This window comes from Simochromis diagramma, unplaced genomic scaffold (genome assembly GCF_900408965.1).
Source record: "Simochromis diagramma unplaced genomic scaffold, fSimDia1.1 OVJJ01000333.1, whole genome shotgun sequence".
NCBI classification, from domain to species: Eukaryota; Metazoa; Chordata; class Actinopteri; order Cichliformes; family Cichlidae; genus Simochromis; species Simochromis diagramma.
Window position 1 is genome coordinate 1,583,256 of NW_024386765.1, and position 12,172 is coordinate 1,595,427.

General features: G+C 40.0%; 1 protein-coding gene across 1 annotated transcript; it reads right to left on the reverse strand.

The window, feature by feature from the left end:
- Positions 1-2,155: 2,155 nt before the first annotated feature.
- Positions 2,156-11,574, reverse strand: pskh1 (protein serine kinase H1). Its single transcript, XM_040035139.1, has 4 exons — positions 11,225-11,574; positions 9,827-10,571; positions 7,913-8,830; positions 2,156-5,127 (listed from the first exon to the last, which is right to left on the reverse strand). Exons 2-4 carry the CDS (start codon positions 9,893-9,895, stop codon positions 4,810-4,812), a joined length of 1,305 nt encoding a protein of 434 aa, XP_039891073.1. The 5' UTR covers positions 9,896-10,571; positions 11,225-11,574; the 3' UTR covers positions 2,156-4,809.
- Between the last annotated feature and the right edge of the window lie 598 nt (positions 11,575-12,172).

Sequence of the window (12,172 nt, forward strand, 5' to 3'; positions counted from 1 at the left end):
TGAATGTCATTCAGACTGGAGAAGTAGGTGGATGGTAACAAAGAGGGGAAGACTGCCTGAACTGAGGGGATCGTGCTACCGGAGGCATCATTGCAGACATTGAGGATGGCTACAAGTACCTGGGAATCCCACGTGCAAATGGGAACCACAAAGAGCAACTAGATCAGGTACCCTGCTGGGATAATAAACTGGCCGAAGGAGGAGATGGAACCCACTGACTTTAACACAAGGAAGCTCCTGACCATGCATGGAGGGTTTCACTCCAAGTCCAGCACCCTGACACTATACGCTAAACGGAAGGAAGGATGCCTGGGACTAGTGAGTGTCAGTACCAAAATCCAGGACGAGACATCTGGAAAATGCCCACAACTGACCGAGTGCTTAGTGAATACCTCAGGCAGCAGAAACCCAAGAAAGAGGAGCAAGAGAAGGAACCATCATGGAAGGACAGACCCCTGCATGGTATGTACCACCGGCAAATAGAGGAGGTAGCTGACATCCAGAAATCTGGCTGGACAAGCCTGGGCTGAAAGATAGCACTAATTATGGCAGCACAGGAACAAGCTCTAAACACAAGATAAACAGAGGCTGGGGTCTATCACACCAGGCAAGACCCCAGGTGCAGGCTGTGTAAAGATGCTCCTGAGACAATCCAGCACATAACAGAAGGGTGCAAGGTGCTAGCAGGCAGGGCATGCATGGAACACCATAACCAAGTGGCCGGCATAGTATACAGAAAGATCTGTGCCGATTATGGCCTGGAAGTCCCAAGGTCAAAATGGGAGACGCTCCCTAGGGTGGTCGAGAATGACCGAGCTAAAGATCCCGTGGGACTTACAGATACAGACGGACAAAATGGTAATGGATAACCAACCAGACATAGTAGTGGTGGACATGCAGAGGAAGATTCCCATAGTCATAGACGTAGCAATACCGAATGACAGCAACATCAGGAAGAAGGAACATTTGGAGCTGAAGAAGTACCAAGGGCTCAGAGAAGAGCTCAAGAAGATGTGGAGGGTGAAGGTAACAGTGGTCCCGGTGGTAATCTGAGCACTAAGTGCAGTGACCCCGAAGGTAGGTGAGTGGCTTCAACAGATCCTGGGAACAACATCTGAGATCTCTGTCCAGAAGAGCGCAGTCCTAGGAACAGCAAAGATATTGCACAGGATCCTCAAGCTCCCAGGCCTCTGGTAGAGGACCCGAGCTTGAAGGATAGACTACCCACTGTTTTTCCAATTTTCTCTAGTTAGTATTAGTACATTTCCACTGTGCCTTCCTGCTTGTGTTAAAAGTATTTTAGTACTTTAGTATTTAGCTTTGAGCAAGAATTTATTTGCGTGCAACAGTAACATTTGTTTCTTTAAATGGCACATGTCTAAAAGTGCTTTGCCTCTTTCACTTGCAAGTAGTGTTACATTATTCATCTTGTTTGGCCGCCTAACAAAGGTACATCTTTGGGAAGCCCCTGGAAATAGTTGGATTTCTCAATATATTTGAACAAACAAACATTTGACCCATCTGCAAATATGGAAAGTGCAAAGAAGCAGCAAGTCAGGTTTCGGTGCTTTATTGGCACACACAACTCATGAGTTAAAGAAAAAATAATAATTAAAAAGTTAATGGCAGAGGAATCAAAGTTTATCATTTATTTTGACACAATAACACAAGATGAACTGTTTTCATGTAACAGTGCTGAGTTGGCTACTTCATTTAGAAAGACAGCATTGGCATAAAATGAAACATATATAAAAACATGAAAGGAAACATTTTTTTACAAATGTGCTGAACATGACACACAACAGCCACTCAGTAATGACTAATTCAACTACAGAAATCCCTTTTGAGTCCAAATTCATAATCTGTAGCTATAATTCTTATTTTTTTACTTTAACTGTTGATTCACTTTTGACCAAATGAACACACTCAATACTGTAGGTTGGAAAGGAAAATCATTCAAGAGGTCACTCAAAGCATTCTTTTAACACGGCTACAGCTGATATCTCAGTAAAGAACACAAATTCTTTAAAGCCTGCAGACTGTGCATTTGATATCAATACAACATTTTTGGGCGCACAGGGTGAAAATTAGAGTTTCGCTTTACAGTTTCTATAAAATGTAAAATGAGATATATATATATATATATATATATATATATATAGCATTTTACCTGTACAGGAATACTAAGAAAAACAGCAGTAGGACAAAGGAAGACACTAAAAATGATCAAAGATGACGGAAACAGTTGCATCAGAGAGATGACAAAGCCTCACGGAACAAAAGTCAAAGCCAAAAGACAAAAAGCAAAGGAAAAACTGAGGTCAGCGGACATGGCTCGATCAGGTTTCCAGTACATATTAAAAAGTTCACAACAGCACACTTTTAAACTCTAGGAAAGATCACAGCAAAATCCTCAAAAAGCAAAGACGGAAAGACCGCAAAGTACCATTAAATTTCCTCTGGAAGGCTTCTGAAAAAACAAAAGACATCAAAAAAACAAACAAACTAGAAAAATCATGAATCTCAGTTCAGTACTGTATATTAAGTGCTTTGCCAGAAAGAAAAACAGCAAAAAGGACAAACAATTTCAATCTCATTTGTGAGTCTTTTGGTTGTAATACTTCTGGGATTCTTTTTCCCTATCAACTTGGGAATAGTCATCACTTTAACAGTCTTCATCAACAAAGTTAAAAAAAAAATAAAAAAAAAAAAATCACTTTTTCATTTAAAGGTATTGATATTTCATCAGCATAGCTCTGATTTGTGCACTGGTCACAATACTTCATTGCGCAACGATGCTAAATATTCATGGAAATGGTTTAGACTGTAAACATCAGAAAAAACTAACAACTACAGTTTCTTTGCAGCTCCTACTGCAGATCTGATCAACTAGAGTTCTTGTAGCGAGCTGTTTGAATGTTTTATAACTTAAGTTGAAAATGTCTCTGTATAAAAAAAAGCCTTGTGCATTAAACTGTATAGCTGCATGGCTGCACTCTTTATCTCCTTCATTTTAGAGTGTTGTTTACATCCACTGGAAGCTAAATACATTACGAAAAACCAAAACACAATCCCTTTAATCTCCACAAACTCCATGACTATATGTGGGTTTTTCAAATGATTTTCTCCAAGCCAATTAGAGCAAGCCCAACATTAGATATCAGTTGCTTAGCATCAGTTGTCTGTTTATCTTCATCATTTTCCTTCCATATTTTTCTAAAGCATACTCTGTAATATGTCTCCCGTTCTGAGTAACATTTTGGGACAAAGTTGGTGGGACTTTAAGACAAGGCTGCATCAAAACTTAAATGTAGTGGAATAAATGTATGAAGTTTGTAAATAGAGTGCTTCTTAAGATTTAGGAAACAAACTACACACTTACTAAACTGACTTACACCTTTAAAAGTGTTACAGTTACAACATATATAATACCAACAATAGAAATTAAGTTTTTGGAGAAAATGATTTCTTGATATCTGATTTCCTACTTGTTTTATTTAAATATGCTTACATAAAGATATTAGAGTTTCAGAATTAGGATTTACTCAGTTTTGAAAGAACAGGCAAGCTCCAAAAACGCTAACCTATCTAAAGTTACTTGGTCACTCTACTGTTATCATAACAATTTGCAATGTGTGGCACTTTTGTGGAATGTAATATAAATTTACCATGCTTCCAAGAATATTTTTTAAATTATTTTGCCATAGCTTTGTTAAGCTCTTTCACAGCAGGACAATGCCATTTCTGTCACTTGGCTAGCTCAATAAGCTAATGGTAGAGTGTCATAACACCTGGAAATTACTCTGTGAAAATAATCAATTCATAATAAATCTTACACAATTATTTTAAAGCTAGGCTACATTTCTAAAGACAGTATGAAAAGCTCATGGAAACCCAAAGCAGCCTGTGTATCTGTGACTAAGATTCATGTGCCGGTGATCAAGAAAACTCAATGGCCATTTTCCATTATTAAGACAAATCCCTGCTGTACAACAAGGAAAGGCTCATCGCTGGTACTTTACGAGCAATGTCAAATCAAAATGACACAGGCTGCGTAATCTATTATTGCCTAACACAACTAAGATTTAACAGCGACGCAAAAAAAAAAAAAAAAGCTTCACAATCTTTTGATAGTTTTAGGATCTTAACAATAATGGCAAGAGTAGCTAAGCTTTGGACTGACTAAATCATTTTGGCCTAAAACGGTGTGATTATGTTGCAGCTCGATATGATTAACCACATCTCAAATCAAGGTCTATACAATTAGCACAATAATAAATTCACAGCAATTAGAAATGAGTGAGAGGAATGTGTTTCCCTCCTCTTCTGAAGAATCTCTTTCCTCTTAGTAATGTCAGTATCCAGAACTCTGTTCAACAGATCCTTGTGGAAGGTCATTATCCAGTGACCATTTGAATGGAGACTAATAATCATGTCAACAATAATAAATAAATATGTAGCGACACAGGGAACGGGAGAACACAAGGAAAGTGAAAGGCACCATCCTGCTAAAAGTAAATGTGAAAGAGTGGATGGAGCAGTTGCAACACACTGCCATAGACGTTGAATGATTTTGTCATCTTTCTGACTTGTTCTACAGTCTCAGTGACCTTTCAGCTTTGTCATTTTAGAGTCATGGATTTAGTCAAGTCATTATCCTTGTTTTAAGGCAGAAATGTGGGACTTCAAGACACTTTTGCCCCCCAAACACTGGCAGCAACTCAAAGCTTCAGTCATTGCTGTGTTGTTTAAAGAAAAAAAAACAGAAGAAAGAAGGTCCGCTACAGTCGCTGGCTGTTGGGCTTTGCTTCAGCCATCGTACTGCTGCTGATAGCGCCGGTTCAGCTCTCGCAGCTCCTTCTCTCTCACCCGCCGAGCCTTGTTGGATTTGGTTGAGCGGCTGGAGCGCGTGGACTGGGATGACTTGGTGCTGTGGCAGCGTGAGGATGCACGCTTCAGGAGGTTCTGAGATATGCAACGCTGCAGGTTCTTCATGGACGACGAGGCTGCCATGCTGACGATCCAGGGGTGCTTGAGGGCCTGACCGGCGGCAAGTCGCTCACTGGGATCCACTGTTAGAACACGCTCTACAAAGTCTTTGGCAAGGTTGGACACACTGGGCCATGGCTGCAGAGAGAAGACAGGCAAGGGAGAAAGACTGAAATAAAACCAACTCGTTGAATTTTACCAAATTTCTTTATATACTTTATAGAAGAGGTTCATTGTATATTAGGTACAACTAGCTGAAACTAATGATAAGAGTCGAAGCAGACTGAAGCAAAAACATTTCACTTTCCATGCATCTCCTTAACATAACAGTATATACAGAAGGCTTGTAAAAGCTTTGCACATCTGATAAAACCAACAAATTTTCTCTGAAATACAAATCGGTGGTTGTCCAACAGAAAAAGCTTACTAATGTGCAAAATATTTACGCCAACAATGTATGGAGGACACTTTCATTGGAAGCCACTTTCGGTCCCCCAACAAAAGTTGCAAAGCAAAAAATTTGTGTTCAAAGAGCATGAAATGAGTAGCTATAGCATTAAGCTTGAGAAATGTTGGCAGGGTTTTGCCCAGTGGACACAAGATGGCAGCAGAAACACAAAGCAGCAATGAGCAGTACTAGTAAAGCATCTACAATAAGTTAATTAAGTTATTTTATTAAGCAAATTAAAATTGCCCAGTGCATACATTTTGAGTGGCTGTTCTCAAGATGTTCTCAAGTTAAAGCCTTTTACTCTTGGTAAAAGCCTTTTTTTAACGTTAACTCTGACATGGACTCTTTTTACTGCAAGTTCCTGGTGATGAGTTAGACTCTATTTCTACTTAGACAGGAATTGGGAACATCCATACTGCATGCCTCTTCTCACTCTCACACACACACACACACACACACACTTTACATAATGTCCTGCTTGGCAACTAGCTGTGTTTTCAGTCTCCCAGCAGACAACTGCCCCACTCCAAATCCCACAGCAGGTAAATCACCAGTGCTGGCTAAAAATACATGACATATTTACATATAACCCAACTCAATACAATTCTCCCCCACCCTATAACAATGACTGGGCTGTGTTATATCCTGGAATGGAGCTGTAAATGTGAATATTATTTATCACAGCTGTAAAGACCAACGTCCCCAAGGGAAGCACATTCAAGCCTGCTCTACCGCAGCTCCTCCAATCAGGACAAGCTTTTCTTCAAGAACAGCTTTGGGATTTCTCAAAAACATTGACGTGACCACACGTACAGAAGGTCTCTGACTACTTTCCATTACGGGCATTACTGGCAAACCCTGACGAATTCACATAAGTGAGGCTCATTAGTCTGATTTGGTATCTTGCAAAAGTACTGCCCATTTGGTATAGCTTTCTATTTATTTAATTATTTATTTATTTTCTGCCTTCGTTGTATATTGGTTTCTCTTCTTCTTACTTTAGCACCTTTGTGGTTCAGCTACCCAATTTCGCTGTGCAAGAAACTGCACAATGACAATAAAAAGCTCTAAGTCTCTAAGTCTAAGTCTTTAGCTCTTTTGAGGGCAATGCTCTGCACTCATATGGAAGCAGTTCAAACCTTGTGAATGGTTTGACCACTAGTAGACATTCACAGGCTACTAAAGGATGGGTTACGATCATTAGCCGACAAATGTTCCTGCAAATTGTAGTGCAGTAATGCACCACAAAACACTGCAAGCAAGCAAACACGGATCGGGATTAGATTCAACTTAAAGTCTTTTGAAAACTGAAACTGTTCAACAATATGCTTTAAAACATTCACAATATTTTATGGTAAACAAACATTGAATGAAAACACTTTTATGAAGAAGAAAACTATAAAACAGCAAAATGAATATTGTTACAATTTAAAAAAATTGTAAAAAGGCTGAAATGACATGTGAAATGTGATTTACTTTCATAGCACTAAGCTGTTTTTATGAGAAAAAAAAAAATCTTATAATCCCACCATGCGCTCCTTAACTGGCCATGGACAGCAACTAGCTAATGAGCACAGACGCTATAACCTCAGCTACATCTTTGAGTTAATGGTAGATCATTCAAAAATGTTGCTTTTGGACGTATAGAGACAGCTGTTTGGAAATTTTATAAACACTGTGTTTATAATTTGTCCCAGAAATGTCCCGAGAAAGTAGTTTCTGCTGTTTGTTGTTTTTGCCAAAGAAATGTTGTGAATGTCCAGAGATATTCTTCTAGTTACTCTCGAGGTCTTCTGAACTGTTTATAAAGTACAAGCTTATCCTCAAAATGTGTAAAGGTCGGTTCTAGTGAAAAGCTCTATTTACTTATTTCAAGGAAAACTCTCTGTATGCAGCACAGCTGGTTCAGCCAGAGTCTGTGCTGAAGCAAAATACTGGCTCCTTGGAAGCGTTTTCAATTATTAAACATCCCTGATCTGGCCTTATCTTACCTGTCAGATATTTGAGAAGTTAAAAATCTGGCCAAATCCCCAAAAAACTCAGATGATTCAACTGCTTCTCATTAAATATTACAAAACTACTCAGCGATTATTCACGCTGGAGTGGTTGTATGTGGGGCAAACATTAACCACAGGCCCCTTTGGTAACATTAACATCCCACACTGTGAAACAAAGGAATGGACTACTCAGCATTCTTCTGAATTGATTTAGAAAAGACAAATTACTGAGAGTGCTCCAGTGTACAAGGTACCAGTTTATGTGAAATGACACATAAAAAGTGGAGAATTGTGAAGGATTTGAAGTCCAAAAAAAGACACAGTGTATGTATCTGGGTTACAACCGTTTCACCTCACAAGCTTAACTTCCTGGAAATCTGTTGACAAAGCCCCCTGCAGTCTGAGGAATGCATTCCTAATACGACCGAAGTGTGCTGGTGTAAGGGAAAAGTGAGCAACAGATTTAACTCCTCACCTCTCCAGAAAAGCTGTATTTCCCTTTGAGGATCTGCCGGTAGAGCCTCATGCGATTGTCGTCCTCGAAGGGCATGGTTCCACTAAGCAGGATGTAGGAAATCACCCCAAGCGCCCACATGTCCACAGCGTTTGTGTACGGCTTCCTCACTAGGATTTCAGGCGCTATGTACTCCGGTGTGCCGCAGGTGGTCTTCATCAAACACTCGCCTCCCTTTTTCCTGCTACTGGCCAAACCAAAATCAGTGATGATGATCTTGGAATCAGGTCCCGGGTGGTAGTAGAGCAGGTTCTCAGGCTTCAAGTCTCGGTGAGTGATCCCCAAAGTGTGGAGATACTTGACACCATCCAGCACCATCTGCAACACCCGTGTGGCGTCCCGCTCTGTGAAGGAGCCGCGTGCGATGATCCGATCGAAAAGTTCTCCTCCAGTGGCCAGCTCCATGACCATGTAGACACGCTCAGCTGTCTCGAAGACCTCCATGAGTTGGATTATATTAGTATGACGAACACGACGCAGAACACACAGCTCTGACTCGCACACCTCCCTCCCCTCACGGTACCGGGTCTCGATCATTTTGATTGCGTATGGCTGTCGGGTGCTCTTGTGCTCCACGCGGACCACACGGCTAAAGCTCCCCCGGCCTATCAAAGCTTTGATCTCGTACTTGGCTGTAACCCGGGGATCAAACTTAGCTCTGTATTTCGCCACTTTCCTTCGCTGAGGATCCGGCAATTCGGACAGGTCCTTAGGGAGGTGAGCTGAAGCGGTGGGAGTGGCAGTGTGAGACTGGGCTTGATGTGGGGAGGTGATCTCTGCTTTGTCACCTGCTCCGCCACCAGCCACACCCATCTTGCTTCCAGAGCCATCCCCTCGTATGAAGTGCTTATAGATATCTGTCTGAGGTTGAGAATCAACCTGAAAAATACACAGCACAGTTCATCAAAATACACAGAAGATCAATGAAAGAAAGAAATCACCTAAAAAAACTACCATACTAAATTATACTTATATTCTTTGTCTATACAATGTCTACAGTTACAGATTAGATGTGTTCAAAGCAGCCAGTCTCCACACTGCAGCTTTGTGTAGTAAGTAGGAGCAATAGATATTTTACAGCATTTCTGAATAAATCAATATTTTTTTCAGTTGGTAAATAAAAAGACCAATAAAATGTTTTGTTGCACCCACTAATCAGTCTCAAAACCAAATATGTTCAGTGTAAAGTAACAAAAGAACTGCGGCTGAGGTGATAGATCAGGTTGTCTGCCAATCAGAAGGTTGTTGCATTGATCCCTGACTCTCTCTTGTCCACATGAGAGAGGCATCCTCGAGCAAGACACTTAACCCCGAGTTTCCCTGATGCATCCCATAAGAGTGTGCCACAGACAAAAGTTATGTATGAATGAGACCCAATTGTAAATTTTGAGTAGAGAGGGACTAAATCCATTTACCCATTAGCCACATTCAAAAAGATTAGATATATAAATATTTTAGTTTTACTTTTAAAAACACAAATTAATATTAAGTCAAAAGACTGCCAGATTAGTTTTCTAACAGATTCCCCTCAAATACTTAGGACTAAAAAATATTATATGAAGAGACATTGTTTAATCATAGTTGTGTTGTAATCTAGATCTTTTAAAAGCAAAATTTCATGTTGAAATAAATGTACCTATGAAAGCACTTTGACTTTGTATTGTTTTCCCTCCTGTGGACGATGATGAAATATTCACATCATTCAAAAGCCGCATATGTTATTTTCCTTTTTAACCAAACAAATTGCCTCCAAAGTGACTTTAAGCCATTTCGGACAGCTCCACCATGTCACTGTATCTGGACAGTGAAGCTGTTGATATGCATGATTACATACGCCATAACCATACCGTTAACAGTTACAGCATCTTTACTGACCTTTTTGACCAGGTCCAACTTAACATCCTCTGGAGGCTCAGGGAGGACCTTACTGTTCCGGCACCCCATCACATCACCTTGGGCCACTGCCCAGTCAGCCACACAGGCCACCAGGAGCCCTGCCTCATCACCGCCACAGCCGATTTAACAGCAACATCCAGGCTACACCCAGACTCAGCTTGAGGGTTCATGAATAAAGCGGATTACATCCACTCAAGTACCAGTGAGCTGGTATCAGCAGTTACAGTACATGAATGCGATTGAGTCTGGTTTAACAACTCCCAAGTGCTCATGAATACATCTTGAATGGGCCTGCAGCTTACGCAAATCTCTGGTACTAGTTGTCTTCAGTGTGCTTCGGTAGGCCTGTAGCAGGGCCACACAGTCAGATGTTATCAAGGATGCATCTCAGATAGGATAATGTACAGAGAAAATGGAATGGATACAGCCGGTGTGGATGCTCATGGCAAAAAAAAAAAAAAAAAAAAGAAGAAAAAAGTTTGATCCGAAAGGGAGCCGTTAGCCTGAGCGTTATCCAGCTTCTCTAAAGCAGGTTTAACTGGAGCTGCCTTTAGGGGAAAAATGCAAAGTTGTCCTCAGGACTCATTCAAAACTTCCAGGGAAAATAAGACCACCATCAACTACGCTATGATCCATTGGGAAAAGCTGCAATGTCAGCAGCGGTCTCGCCACACATGAAGCAGCTCCCCTGGAGAATCACAAGCTGAAGAACAGTGAAGGGAGGCTGTGAAATGCAAAGAAAAAAATTAAGCACAAAATGAAATATGAATACAAGTTTGTGTGTTTAACAAATGCAGATATGACAGCAGGCATCTTTTAACATACATGCTTTTTGGTCACTCATTTTAACACTAAAATTAAGTATACTTTTATATGGAAGTTGTGTGATGAGGCCATACTGTGAGACTCCCAGCAGAAATATATGATCAAAGCTATTAATACATGTTTTGGAATGACTAAGACGACATGTGACAGGCTTTGCCATTGTGAAAAGAGAGCACCAACACAGATGGTCACATATCTGAGCTGGAAGGCTGGTTGATATACTTTATTTTTATTTTTTGTTTGTACAAAATGTTTAGCAACCTACCACAAAACAAGAATTAAGGAGTACGTTACAGGCTGAAACTAATAAAACTGAAAATGGGTACATTTACTTAAGAAACCTAAAGCAAAACTACACTTAACTTCGAGATTTTTCTTTTTTTTTTTTTTTTTAAGTGAAGGCCTTTTTCGTGTTTATTTTTTTATGACAAAACCCATTTTACCTGATTTTCCCCAACCTTTAGTAGCATTAGGGTAGTCTCTAAAAGTTTTCACTAAGAACCCAGACATTAAAAGCGTAAGAGTGACTCTGAATCTCACCTCTCGACTTACCCGAGATAGCGAAGTGTCTAAGCACGCTAACTAGCCTGCTAGCAGCAAGGCAGGACTCCCAACTTTTGCCAAATCCAGCCTCCTCACCCCACTCTCACTCAGCTGGGCTCTCCATTTTCACCTCGTAGTTTCCCAACTTTACTCCCGAGGACAAACAACTCAAATCCATCACGGCCTTTCTTGACGACACTTTGTCACTTTTAGAGTTTGCTAATTTGTTTTCATGGTGTTACAAAATGTTAAAGAAGTGTACAAGAACACTCAAAGTCATCCCGTCGGTTGCTTTTCTGGACGGTGTTTTTCAACCAGGACCACCTTCCCACACCCACAGAGAAGCGTCAAGAGGCGCCGGCGTTCCGGTCTAGACTTTCAAAATAAAGCAGATTATAGTTAAATAAAAGACTAGTATCCAGCCATCCACTCATTATTTATTTTTATAAATATGCACCTCTACACATATAAATCTGGAAATATACTGTCTTCATGTCTGCACTGTGTTCTTCTTATTGTCCGTCTATTCTGTTAAGTGCATTGAGAGCAAAGAAAACAATTCCTTGTGTAGAAAGTGTAAGGTGATTCTAATTTCTGCATTAAAATATAGATACTTTTGAAATCTAGTATCTGCAGATACCAAGTACCCATACAAAATAAGTGTAAAATTAGAAAACTATACTATAGAAAACTATATTCCTTACGTTGAGGTAAATGTTGAAAATACGTTTTTAGATATATATATAAAGGAACATCAAGCTCGACTTTCAAATTGCTTTCCTAACTTTGTAAATACAACCAGGAATTAAAATTTGGTAGATCTGTGTTTAAAAATTCAAACACAAGAAGGGACAAAGATGAATGAAATGTAAAAGTCAGCTCATACATTTGCACTATAGTCTCATTTCAGCACAGTGTAAAAGTCTTTGCTGTGCTTTGCTGACTTTTATGGTGATG

Excerpts from the sequence above, each read along its gene's own strand:
- pskh1 (XM_040035139.1), bottom strand. The coding sequence starts at position 9,895 with ATGGGGTGCCGGAACAGTAAGGTCCTCCCTGAGCCTCCAGAGGATGTT. Across the intron at positions 8,831-9,826 it reads AGTTGGACCTGGTCAAAAAG|GTTGATTCTCAACCTCAGAC; the intron begins GTCAGTAAAGAT and ends TGTATTTTTCAG. Across the intron at positions 5,128-7,912 it reads AATACAGCTTTTCTGGAGAG|CCATGGCCCAGTGTGTCCAA; the intron begins GTGAGGAGTTAA and ends TTCTCTCTGCAG.